Raw genomic sequence first — 12,686 nt, forward strand, 5'->3', positions numbered from 1 at the left:
GTGGTTTTCGCCTGCACGAAATTCAAGGACTTTATTTTTGGAAAACCTGTGACTGTGGAAACAGACCACCAAACGTTGGTCACCATCTTAAACAAACCCATCCATGCCGCTCCGGCTCGCCTGCAACGGATGACAATGCAGCTAAGGCGTTTTGATTTCACCATAGTCTACAAAAAGGGCAAGGACATGCACATAGCTGACACAGCTATCTAGGGCCCCACGCAAAACCAGCGAACAACAGCCCTCTGAACAGGACCAGTTCTCGAGAATGAAGGTATCGTATGTTCCCACTGAAAGTTTAAGTAGCCTGGTAAAGCCCTCGGCTGCTGATGAGACTCTACAATTGCTGTCTGCAGTCATCCGGTGTGGCTGGGTGGATAAACAAACAGTACCCCACTCGCGATTTACCCATACTACTTAGTTCGCGACAAACTGGTGCTGCAGGATGGGATTATAGTCAAGGGTCACAGGTCAAGTCAACTCAACTTTATTTGTCACATACACATACAAGATGAACAGTGAAACGAAAGTGGCAATGCCTGCGGATTGTGCAAAAACAACAGAACAACAGAACAGAATAGAACAGAACCAGTATTTACATTTTAGAATTTAAAAAAAAGACACAACACAACAGTAAATTAGTCCCTGGTGAGATAAGAGTTTACAGTCCTGATGGTTTGTGGGAAGAAACCGTCTCATCCTCTCCGTTTTCACAGCATGACAGCGGAGGCGTTTGCCTGACCGTAGCAGCTGGAACAGTCCATTGCTGGGGGGGTAGGGGTCTCTCATTATGTTGCTGGCTCTGGATCTGCACCTCCTGGTGTACAGGTCCTGCAGGGGGGTGAGTGTAGTTCCCATAGTGTGTCCGGCCGAACGCACTACTCTCTGCAGAGCCTTCCTGTCCTGGGCAGAGCTGTTCCCAAAGGAGATCGAGATGTTGCCGGACAAGATGTTTTCTGGAGCCTAGAGTAGAAGCACTGAAGGATCCTCAGAGAGACTCTGAATTTCCTCAGCTGCCTGAGGTGGTAAAGATGCTGCCTTGCCTTACTCACCAGTGCGGCAGTGTGTGGTGTCCATGTTAGATCCTCTGTGCTGTGGACTCCCAGGTATTTAAAGCTGCTCACCCTGTCCACAGTAGTCCCATTTATCTCCAGTGGCGTGTACGTCCTCGGATGTTGAGCCCTTCTAAAGTCCACAATCAGCTCCTTAGTTTTTGTGACATTCAAGAGGAGGCTGTTGTCCTGACATCAGAGTGCCAGATCAGCCACCTCCTCCCGGTAGGCCTTCTCATCGTTATCGGAGATCAGGCCCACCACCACAGTGTCATCAGCAAACTTGATGATGGAGTTGGAGCTGAACCTGGCCACACAGTCATGCAGCGAGACCTGGGTGTCATGGTACCCAGTCATTGAAAGTAGGCATGCAGGTGCAGCAGGCAGTGAAGAAAGCGAATGGTATGTTAGCATTCATAGCAAAAGGATTTGAGTATAGGAGCAGGGAGGTTCTACTGCAGTTGTACAGGGTCTTGGTGACACCACACCTGGAGTATTGCATACAGTTTTGGTCTCCAAATCTGAGGAAGGACATTATTGCCATAGAGGGAGTGCAGAGAAGGTTCACCAGACTGATTCCTGAGATCGAGAGAAGAGAGGGGGAGAGAGAGAGAGAGAGAGAGAGAGAGAGAAGAGAGGGGAGCGAGAGATCGAGAGGAGGGGAGAGAGAGATCGAGAGAAGAGAGGGAGAAGGGGGAGAGGGAGAAGGGGAGAGGGAGAAGGGGGAGAGGGAGAAGGGGGAGAGGGAGAAGGGGGAGAGGGAGAAAGGGGAGAGGGAGAAGGGGGAGAGGGAGAAGGGGGAGAGGGAGAAGGGGAAAAGGGGGGAGAGGGAGAAGGGGGACAGGGAGAATGGGGGAGAGGGAGAAGGGGGAGAGGGAGAAGGGGGAGAGGGAGAAGAAGGGGGAGAGGGAGAGTGGAACGATAGCACATTATAGGGTGATTTCACTAAAGGTCACTGGAGCGTGGATCCGCACCCACGTGACCAAAATTCTCAAGTGGAGGACACTCGAGGGTCCCGGTACATGTTAGTGGATGGGAAAAATCGCATTTTCCCACCCGTTAAAAACATAGAAAACGGCGAGGTTGAGAGCTGCAATTTACTGTGCCAGTCGGGGTGACTGTGAGGCACAGCTACCTAGATTTACAGGAAAAAAAAAAGATAGCAAGTAAGGTAAATTCAAGAGGGAACTGAAGGTGCCAATCCGGCGGAAGTCAGCAGCCGACATTTGCCGTGGATATTTAAAGGTCCAAAATATCGGGAATTATCGCGTTTTCCCGCTGAATTTCATCAAAAGTAAGGCACTATATACGTTTTTATCTTTATTCATTTGTTAGATGAGAATTTTTAAAAGTGAAAAATCACTCAGTAAAAGTTCAAAATCGGCCATGGTTCTCAGGTTGGTTTTAACATGCAAAATCAAAACGCTTCTGAAGCTGCATTTACCATTTAAATAATGATAAACTATCAATGCATTTTTAAATAAATTTCACTTGTAAATGCAGCTTCAGAAGCGTTTTGATTTTGCATGTTAAAACCAACCAGAGAACCGTGGGCGATATTGAACTTTTACTGAGTGATTTTTCACTTTTAAAAATTCTCATCTAACAAATGAATAAAGATAAAAAAGTATATAATGCCTTACTTTTGATGAAATTCAGCGGGAAAACGCGATAATTCCCGATATTTTGGACCTTTAAATATCCACGGCAAATGTCGGCTGCTGACTTCCGCCGGATTGGCACCTTCAGTTCCCTCTTGAATTTACCTTACTTGCTATCTTTTTTTTCTCCCTGTAAATCTAGGTAGCTGTGCCTCACGGTCACCCCGACTGGCACAGTAAATTGCAGCTCTCAACCTCGCCGTTTTCTATGTTTTTCACGGGTGGGAAAATGCGATTTTCCCCATCCACTAACATGTACCGGGACCCTCGAGTGTCCTCCACTTGAGAATTTTGGTCACGTGGGTGCAGATCCACGCTCCAGTGACCTTTATGAAATCACCCTATAACGCGCAGCCGTCCCATTCCGACCAAAGATTATAGAGCAGAGCTCCACTAGTATCTTTGATTGCGGCCGCCGCCACGAACCCCCTGGCCCACCATTGCACCCAAAGATGATAGATAGATAGATAGATCCTTTATTGTCATTCAGACCTTTCGGTCTGAACGAAACTATGTTGCCTGCAGTCATACACAGAATCAATAATAACAAAACATACAATAAACACCAATTAAACATCCACCACAGTGAGTTCACCAAGCACATCCTCACTGTGATGGAGGCAAAGTCTTAGTTTCCATCTCTTCCCTCCTTGTTCTCCCTCTGCGCTGAGGCGGTCGATCCAGGCCGGAGATGCCGCTCTCCAGTCCAGCGGACCTCCGTGGTGATGTCGCCGCTGCCGATAGCCGGAACGCCATCCCCGCTCCGAGACGGCCCGCCACAGCATCAGCTCCGGGCTGCCGCCCCAGCTCCAGGTCGCCGCCCCTGCTCCAGGTCCCGCAGTCTCCGCACCGGGCCGCTGCCCCAGCTCCAGGCCGATGCCCCAGCTCCAGGTCCCGCAGTCTCCGCACCGGGCCGCTGCCGCAGCTCCAGGCCGATGCCCCAGCTCCAGGTCGCTGCCCCAGCTCCAGGTCGCCGCCCCAGCTCCGGGTCCTGCAGTCTCCGCACCGGGCCGCTGCCCCATCTCCAGGCCACCGCCCCAGCTTCTGGTCCCGCAGTCGCTGCTCCAGGTCCCGCCGTCTCCGCTCCGGGCCGCTGCTCCAGCTCCAGGCCGCTGCCCCAGCTCCGGGCCCCGCAGTCTCAGCTCCGAGCCCCGCTGCATCAGCCCCAGGCCGCCGCCGAAAGCCAGAACGCCGCACCAGCAAGTCGGGCCACCACTGCTCAGCCCCGAAGATGGCCAGCCTCTCGTTGGTAAGTCCTGGCTGGCTCTGCCTCCGGAGCCTCGGGGTCGGTCGCAGGCTGGAGGCCGCCAGCTCCGCCATTAGGCCTCAGCGCAGACGGAGGCAGAGAAGGGGGATATGACATGAAAAAGTCGCATTCCCCCGAAGGAAGAGACAGAGAACATGTTCCACCCCCTCTAACACAACCCAACAAACCAAAACTTAACCAAAACAAGACAAAAAAAACAACAGAAAAAAGTAAAGACAGACGGACTGCAGGCGAGCCGCAGCTGTTAACAGCGCCGCCACTTCCGAATATTTGATTGCACCCTTCTTCACGGCGGGCTTGTGATCTTTGCTTGTGATGTCTTGACAATTCGAGGAATATAATGGGTAACAGCAGCCCATTCTCGGACTTGAATCTGAGCTCGAAAAATCTCCTGGTCACTGGACCTGATGTGTCCGCGGGCCATATTGTGGAGACCAATCCCTTACAAGAACAAGACCAAAAACGTACAGAAGTGTTAAAATTGTCTTTATTATTATGGTAAGTAAAGAACTATTAAAAATACGTCTAATAACTTTCTAATGTACCGACAAACCCAGTTTCCCAATGGCCGTTGAGGGGAGAACAGAAAATACCATTTTCACGACAGAATATCGACTGAAAATAATAAAAATATTTTCTCACCTTTCTTTTTTATTGGGGAACCTAAAGAATGACAGGTCGGGTCGTTTAGATTTACGATTAGAATACTTGATAGCAGAGCAGTGAGATGAAATTTAGATAAGGACGCCATGACAGTGTGGGGGAAGCCCAATAAATGCCTCGAAAAATGGCGTCGACGGTCACACACGTCATACTACGCGTTTTCCGAGGAGGAGTGGTCTATCTTGCTCCTCTAGGATCTTTGGCCACGACTGCCCAACGCCGTTGTCATTGACGACGGCCCCAGCGCCGTGGCCCTCCCCTTCCCCCGTGTACGTCCCGACGTCATGACGCCCCCAGCGCCGTCGCCCTCCCCTTCCCCCGTGGACGTCCCTACGTCATGACGCTCCCAGCGCCGTCGCCCTCCCCTTCCCCCGTGTACGTCCCTACGTCATGACGCCCCCAGCGCCGTCGCCCTCCCCTTCCCCCGTGTACGTTCTACGTCATGACGCCCCCAGCGCCGTCGTCGTCCTCCGCATACGTCATGACGCACGCCGCCAGTGCCGTCGCCTACGTCCTCTGCGACGTGACGCACGCCGTCAGGCAACCGGTGCGGACGCCTCGTTGTTGGGGTCCTGTTCCACGTCTGCAGCTGCTCCGCCATCGCCGTGGCTCCTGGCCTGGCCTTGGGCCCAGCGGCGACCCAGCTCCCCGCTCTCCTGGCCTGGCCTTGGGCCCAGCGGCGACCCAGCGACCCGCTCTCCTGGCCTGGCCTTGGGCCCAGCGGCGACCCAGCGACCCGCTCTCCTGGCCTGGCCTTGGGCCCAGCGGCGACCCAGCGACCCGCTCTCCTGGCCTGGCCTTGGGCCCAGCGGCGACCCAGCGACCCGCTCTCCTGGCCTGGCCTTGGGCCCAGCGGCGACCCAGCGACCCGCTCTCCTGGCCTGGCCTTGGGCCCAGCGGCGACCCAGCGACCCCCGTGTAAACCCCGGTAAGTGTGAGCGCAGGGCGGAGGGACAGGTAGCGGCGGGGAGTTGTTGGAGGGGGAGTCGCATTGCCTTGACCCCCCCCCCCCCCCGGGCTCATCCTCGGGCCTAAGGTGCAGTAAGTCCAACATTTAGTGTGTGTCTTCCATGTAAAGCAGCTTCTGCAGTTGCTCCCTACACCCACCCTAAGGTGCTGAAGCTGCACCGGGTGCGACAGGGCCGGTTGTCAGCGGCGATCAGCCTCATTGCTGCGTCGTTTGTATGCAGCAGAGATTGGGTGAATTAACCCGTTTGGCTCCACGCAAATGACAAATTGTAATAACCCCAATTCTGCAGGTTTTCGGGGTTGTCACACACGAGAAGATAGACACAAAATGTTGGAGTAACTCAGCGGGGCAGGCAGCATCTCTGGAGAGAGGGAATGGGTGACAGAAAACTAGAGATTTGCATTCGGGATGGCTTGTTTACAATGCGGAAATGCATAATGTAAATAAACCACCTGGAATGTGAAATGTGGCAGGATGTACGGCGACTATGTAAACGTCTCTCATGCACCTTGAGAAGATTAAAGGTGAGCTCAAGACAACAATTCAAAGATGTTCTGAGTCTCTGAGAAGATGCAACGTCTGCACCAGTTTGAGGGAATTGCTGATCTATGATTGTTTAAAATGGAGAATCAACATTTGAGATAACATTGATTATCGCAAGCCTCTTCCAGCAGAACACACGACCAGTGAAATGGCAGAAGCACCTTATGGGCCTGTCCCACTCAGGCGATTTTTCCAGCCGACTGCTGGCGGCAGTCAAGTTGCCCCAAGTCGCCTGAAAAACAGGCAACTGGAATGGTGACTGTCAGAGTGACACACACACACACGCGCACACACACACGCGCACGCGCACACACACACACACACACACACACACACTCACACACACACACACACACACACACACACACACACACACACACACACACACACACATGTGCACACACACACACACACACACACAGCGATGAACAGGGCTGTTGACATTGTAAATAGACGGCTAAAGCACAGTGTACAGTAAGTCCTTTAAAAGAGGGGGGCGGGGAGAGAAGGAGTGGAGCCAACTTAAGAAGCCAGAGATACATGGCTGTGAAGCTCGGCAGACATTTAACGTTATTGGTCGGTTATCCTTGTTTCTGAAAACTACTGCTTACCTTTTTTCCCCCAATGAGCCAAAGAAATTCACCGGTCAGCACCGGCTACAACCTACGGGAACCTCCGAGAACCTTCCATCTCCTGGCAACCCATTAGGACCTCCTGGCGACCCACCTATGGCACGAGAATTGGCGCTACTCTTCATGGCGGCTTAATTCTAGTCACTTCTAATTTATCAACATGTTGAAAAATTCATAGCGACCATAATGAGGCCGCGACTAGTTCCCAGACTGCGGGAACTCCTCACGACCATGAAGGCGAATCCCCGGCAACCACCCGCGATCATGTGCTGACCATGTAGCGACTGCATAGTCTCCTGCAGTCGCCTAAGTCGGACAGGCCCATTATGCTGCATCAGTGGCAGAGTCTGCATATCATGCTAGCCGTCTCAGAATTGCAGTGGATGCAAATCAATCTCAACCCCAATTAGTTTTTAAGAAGGAACTGCAGATGCTGGAAAATCGAAGGCAGAAACCATTGCCTATTTCCTTCACTCCATTGATGCTGCTGCACCCGCTGAGTTTCTCCAGCACTTTTGTCTACCCTCAACGACAATGATCTGCCTGAGAAGATGTACGCAATTGTGTGTCATTAACCAGTCAGTGTGTGACGAGCATTCAATCCAGTATGGTACCAACGAGCCTTAGTAAACCAAGTCAGTGAGGATTTGAGGAGAGGAAATTCTGCAAGTTATAGTTGGTACAATGAACGAAGGTTTAGTTTGAAGCACAGGCCTGCAACATTGGTAAAGTAGGCAGCCTAAATAATTACAGGCCCATAACGTTAGCCAACATATTGTCAAAAGTTTTAGAAAGAGTTCTGCTGGATAGAATAAATGAGTTTGTTAACTCCACAGATAACCAGTTTGGCTTTAAAGCTAAACATGGCACTGACTTATGCATATATACCCTAAAGGAGATTGTAAACAAATATTGAGGCAAAAACTCTTCAATCCTTATGTGCTTTATTGATGCTTCCAAAGCCTTTGACCGTGTTAATCACAGAAAGCTGTTTGGTAAAATGAGTCAAAGAGGGGTGCCTAAATACATTGTGAGAATTCTGGCCTACTGGTATGCCCACCAGACTATGCAAATAAAATGGGGCAATAGATGTCTCAGCCCCATTTGGGGTTAGCAATGGTGTTAGACAAGGGGGAATTTTGTCCCCAGTCCTTTTTAATCTATATATTGATGATCTGTCTAAACAATTGAAAGCCTGTAATACTGGGTGCGTGATTGGTAATATTTTAGTGAACCATATTATGTATGCAGATGACCTTGTGGTCTTTAGTCCATCTAGCGCTGGTCTCCAGCAGCTCCTTACTATATGTTCTGTGTATGGTGTGGAACATGATATTAAATATAATGCTAGTAAGAGTGCTATTATGATCTGTAGAACCAAAGAGGATAAATGTCTAAAATTTCCTGATTTTAAATTGTCTGACAATAATCTTAGTGTCTGTAATAAGGTAAAATATCTAGGGCATATTACTACAGAACAAATGACAGATGTTGAGGATATTTATAGGCAACGACGCATGCTGTATGTACAGGCGAATATTCTCTTGCGTAAATTTGGTGCGTGTGCAGATGTGGTGAAGATGTCGCAATTTAGAGCATACTGCACACCAATCTACACTGCACCTGTGGTCGAACTATGGAAAGACTGGTATGCAGAGACTAAAGGTGGCATATAACGACGCCATGAGAACACTGCTAAGGAAACCTAGATGGTGTAGTGCCAGTAATAGGTTTGTGGCTGCAGGAGTCAGTACTTTAGAAGCTATCCTAAGAAATCACATGTATAAATTCATTTGCAGGATAAATGACTCTAAAAATGTGATTATTGTGGCCTTGTTAAACATAAGGGTTAGCACTACACGCTACGAATCCCAGTTGTGGAGACACTGGTATCCTTGTCTCATTGTAAGACATTGATTCTTTTAACCTGGATTTTTAACGTATTGTGTTTTAAAAAATATATATAATTTATGATGCTTTTATAAGTGATATACTAAGATTTTATATGTAGTTATGATATTTTTAATATGCAATGCATTTTTGAATGTAATGTTACCCCTTGTCTGGACCTCGAGTCCGTAATAAAGTATTATTATTATTATAAGTTGTCAGTGGAAGTTGGAGCGATAAGTACAATTCCGACATGTTAAAGGCATTTGGACAGATATACGTAGATAGGAAATGTTTGGAGGGATATGGGTTGGGTCAGGTGTGGACAAATAGGGACCAGCTCGCTTAGGCAACTTGGTCTGCATGGATGACATGGGAGGAAGGGCCTGTTTCTGTGCATATTTCTATGACCCCCTCCGTCTGTATTATAACTACATTTCACCCTTGACTGATGTTAACATTTGATTTTATTGCAACAACATCTTTCTAGATGACTGTTTTATTTAATTGTTTGTTGGCCATTGTATAAAATGCAAAGTTGGATGTTGGTCTGTGGGTTAATGATGTTATCCCTTAGTCCAAAATGTTGGTTTTAGAAGAGGATTTTAGTTGACACTTGGAGGTTACACTATTATAGTCGAAACCATTCTGCAAGTTATATTAAATTAAGGTCTGTTGATCCAAATATGTTAAATATGTTAACATTTCTATGACATTCCATTGTTCTAGTCGGTATTTATCTCTCAATATTGCCATTAAAAAGAGCAGATGAGGTGATCTTTAATCTGGTTGCTGTTTGTGTGCTGCTGCAACAGCAGAATGACAGCAAAGAACAATATACTGTACTAAAGGGATTGCATTGTCTGCAATACGCTTGTAGTGAAAGGAATAATTAAGACTTTTTCAATGATGCAAATTGAAAAATATACTTTAGATATGCTGCACTTTATTTTCTCGACATTACAGAGTTGCCTTCACTGGCACAATGTTATGCTGATCTTGTTAACTCTATGGTCATTGATTGTGCAGCTTATATTTTGTAGTTTAGTGTTATTTTGGTCAATTTAGGACTGCTCAATTAAATAACAAATGTTATCATCAAAGGTATTCTGCAATGTTCTATATCTTTAAAGTCTACTACTGAGTTACACCTGTTATGCATTATGTGGGCTCTCATTTTATGCATTAAAATATGCTTTTGCTCTTTTCAGGTCATGTTATAATATTACGTTTTTGGCTCTGATATCAGTTCAGAATGTCATGGTTGGCTGAGCTTGCAGGAAAAGCAGAAACCTTCTTGAATAAAGTGGACCATGGAGCAGCAGTTGCACTACAGAATCCACCCATTGAAGCCGTGACTGTCATACACAGTAAGAGCGATGAAGCCAGTACTTTGAGCCAATATTCTACCCTGAATCAGCTGAGTGATAAATCTGATCACCAGATCCACACTAACCCTGGGTATGTCTCCTCCGCTGCCAATAACATTAAGAGGCAAAAGACCACCCTTCTGGCTGGAGCTTCTAATGTCTCTCCGACATCACAGAACATTGAGACTATGGCTGGTACATCTGCAAGCTCTTCTCTAGGCAGGCCCTCAATGCAGTTTGTAAGACCAAAAAGGAATGAGCCAAACGATGACCAACTTTTTGATTTCCTAAATAGTTCAGAGAAATCATTAAATGGAAAAGTGGACAGCAAACAAGAGGCACCAAGACCTTTGACGCCAAAATCTCACTCTCGGACTTCCAGTCACAGTTCATCAACATCTGGCATCAATGTTGTGAAGTCACCCGAGGAGAGCTTTATCATGGACAATTCTGCTACTGGACATGGTAAGAAAATGTTTCAATATTTAAAAAACAAATTGTATTTCTCTTTATTAATTTTCTACACACAGTCTATGTCATAGGGGTAGAAAATGTTTGGAATTCTTGTGGTTATACACCACTATAATTGCTGTTCTACCAGGTTCATACATTTATATCATGTGTAACTCTGGCTGGTTATTGAGTTGGTCCTGATTATTGATGGGTTATCAGTTTAAAGATATCTGGAACTAAACCAGTTCCAAATCAATTTAATGGAAGCCTCGCTTTCTATTGGCAAAGATTTTACATGAAATTAGCTCAGGCAGTTCCAATCTAATATTTTATATAGCATTAAAATGTAATTTGGCTTGAACTTTATAAGGGTGGCTGCTGTGAAAAGTATGTGGCCTAAGGGAGAGCAGAGCAATATTGTTTCTCTCCACGTATTGTGCATTGCTCCATCAGCACCAACAGTGCAAAGGTATTCCTTTCCTGGTGCTTCCATTGTTTTTATCAAATGGCCTGACCTGTGCATTTGATTTATTTCTGTAACTGATATCAGAAATTAGAGACTTAAAATACAGCTTTCAACTTTTTTTCCTTCTTGCCATGAAAAGAGGAAACATAGTGACTGTGTGGCAGTTAAGCCTTATTGATGGATAAGTGGTTTTTGTGGTCTTGGTTTTCTATTTTATCTTTTGCCTTCTTGTCAGTACACCCTGAGAACAATGTGTAATTGTCGTCACTTAAATTTCAAGACGACATTAAAAGAGCAATAATGAGTGAAAATCCATTGCATGTCTATTTTAAATCCACTGTTTATGTGGTTTTAAGATTATTTCCATTGTGAAGTGACTTTAGTCTAATCCTGGCTCACTCAATAACATTAATGACCTTGGGTTTGATCACTCAACACAATCATTCCCTCCAAGCTGGTGACCAAACTCGCAGAACTGGGTCCCTGCGCATCCCTCTGCAATTGGATCCTCGACTTCCTCATTCACAGACCACAGTCTGTTCGTATTGGTGAAAATGTGTCAGCCTTGATAACAATCAGCACGGGAGCACCTCAAGGCTGCGTGCTCAGCCCCCTGCTATACTCACTCTATACCCATGACTGCGTAGCCGGTCATAGTGCGAACTCCATCATCAAGTTCGCTGACGACACCAGTCAGAGTACAGAAGAGAGATCGAGCAACTGTCCATATGGTGCCAGCACAATAACCTGGCCATCAACACCAGCAAAACCAAGGAACTGATTGTAGGATGGGGACCCACAGCCCCATTTATATCAACGGGTTGATGATTGAAAGGGTCAAGAGCTTCAAATTCCTGGGCGTGCACATCTCTGAAGATCTTTCCTGGTCCAAGAACACTATTGCAATTATCAAGAAAGCTCATCAGCGCCTCTATTCCTGAGAAGATTACGGAGAGTCGGTTTGTCAAGGAAGACTCTCTCTAACTTCTACAGGTGCACAGTCGAGAGCATGCTGACCGGTTGCATCGTGGCTTGGTTCGACAACTTGAGCGCCCTGGAGAGGAAAAGACTACAAAAAGTAGTAAACACTGCCCAGTCCATCATCGGCTCCAACCTTCCTTCCATCGAGGGGATTTATCGCAGTCGCTGCCTCAAAAATGTATCATCCAGACCCACACCATCCTGGCCACACATCATCTCCCTGCTACCTTCAGGTAGAAGGTACAGGGCCTAAAGACTGCTCACCAGGTTCAGGAATAGCTAAAATCAGGCTATTAAAGGACAAAATTCTGATTATTGTGGGCTATTTTGCACTTTTCAGGACTTGGTTATGTGTGGTATATATTTATATTGTGGTACAGGGACCCACGAAAGCCCCACTTTTCGTAATCAATTTGTCGGTCTTCGGAATGAATTTTTTTAGATTTTAAGGCTGGCTCAGTGGTAGAGCTCGGCTCAAAGGTCGCGGGTTTGCGCCTGGGCAGTTACTCGGTGCGAGTTTGACATCTCAATGTAGGTTTTTTTTTTGCAGAATAAATGTTTATATGAAATGCAGTGTGTTGAATGAATTCCTCAATTTGTAAATGTGCCCGCAGCGTTGAATCACCTCCCGCACTCATGTCACCCTAGCGGGGCTACATGCCCTTAGGCGGCCTAGCTCGGGGATTCTTGAATCCCCGAGCTAGGTCGCGAGTTTGCGCCTCGATCCTATCAGTTACT

The 12,686-nt window shown here is 47.2% G+C and overlaps 1 protein-coding gene across 1 annotated transcript in view; it reads left to right on the forward strand.

The window, feature by feature from the left end:
* Positions 1-5,417: 5,417 nt before the first annotated feature.
* golga5 (golgin A5) overlaps positions 5,418-12,686 on the forward strand; it is a 34,856-nt gene continuing 27,587 nt past the window's right edge. Inside the window, exons 1-2 of the mRNA XM_055640064.1 lie at positions 5,418-5,571; positions 9,890-10,513. Of these exons, the coding sequence (XP_055496039.1) occupies positions 9,934-10,513 (580 nt within the window). The 5' untranslated portion in view covers positions 5,418-5,571; positions 9,890-9,933. The remainder of the gene's footprint in view (positions 5,572-9,889; positions 10,514-12,686) is intronic.

Source organism: Leucoraja erinacea, chromosome 9 (assembly GCF_028641065.1).
Source record: "Leucoraja erinacea ecotype New England chromosome 9, Leri_hhj_1, whole genome shotgun sequence".
Classification (NCBI taxonomy): domain Eukaryota; kingdom Metazoa; phylum Chordata; class Chondrichthyes; order Rajiformes; family Rajidae; genus Leucoraja; species Leucoraja erinaceus.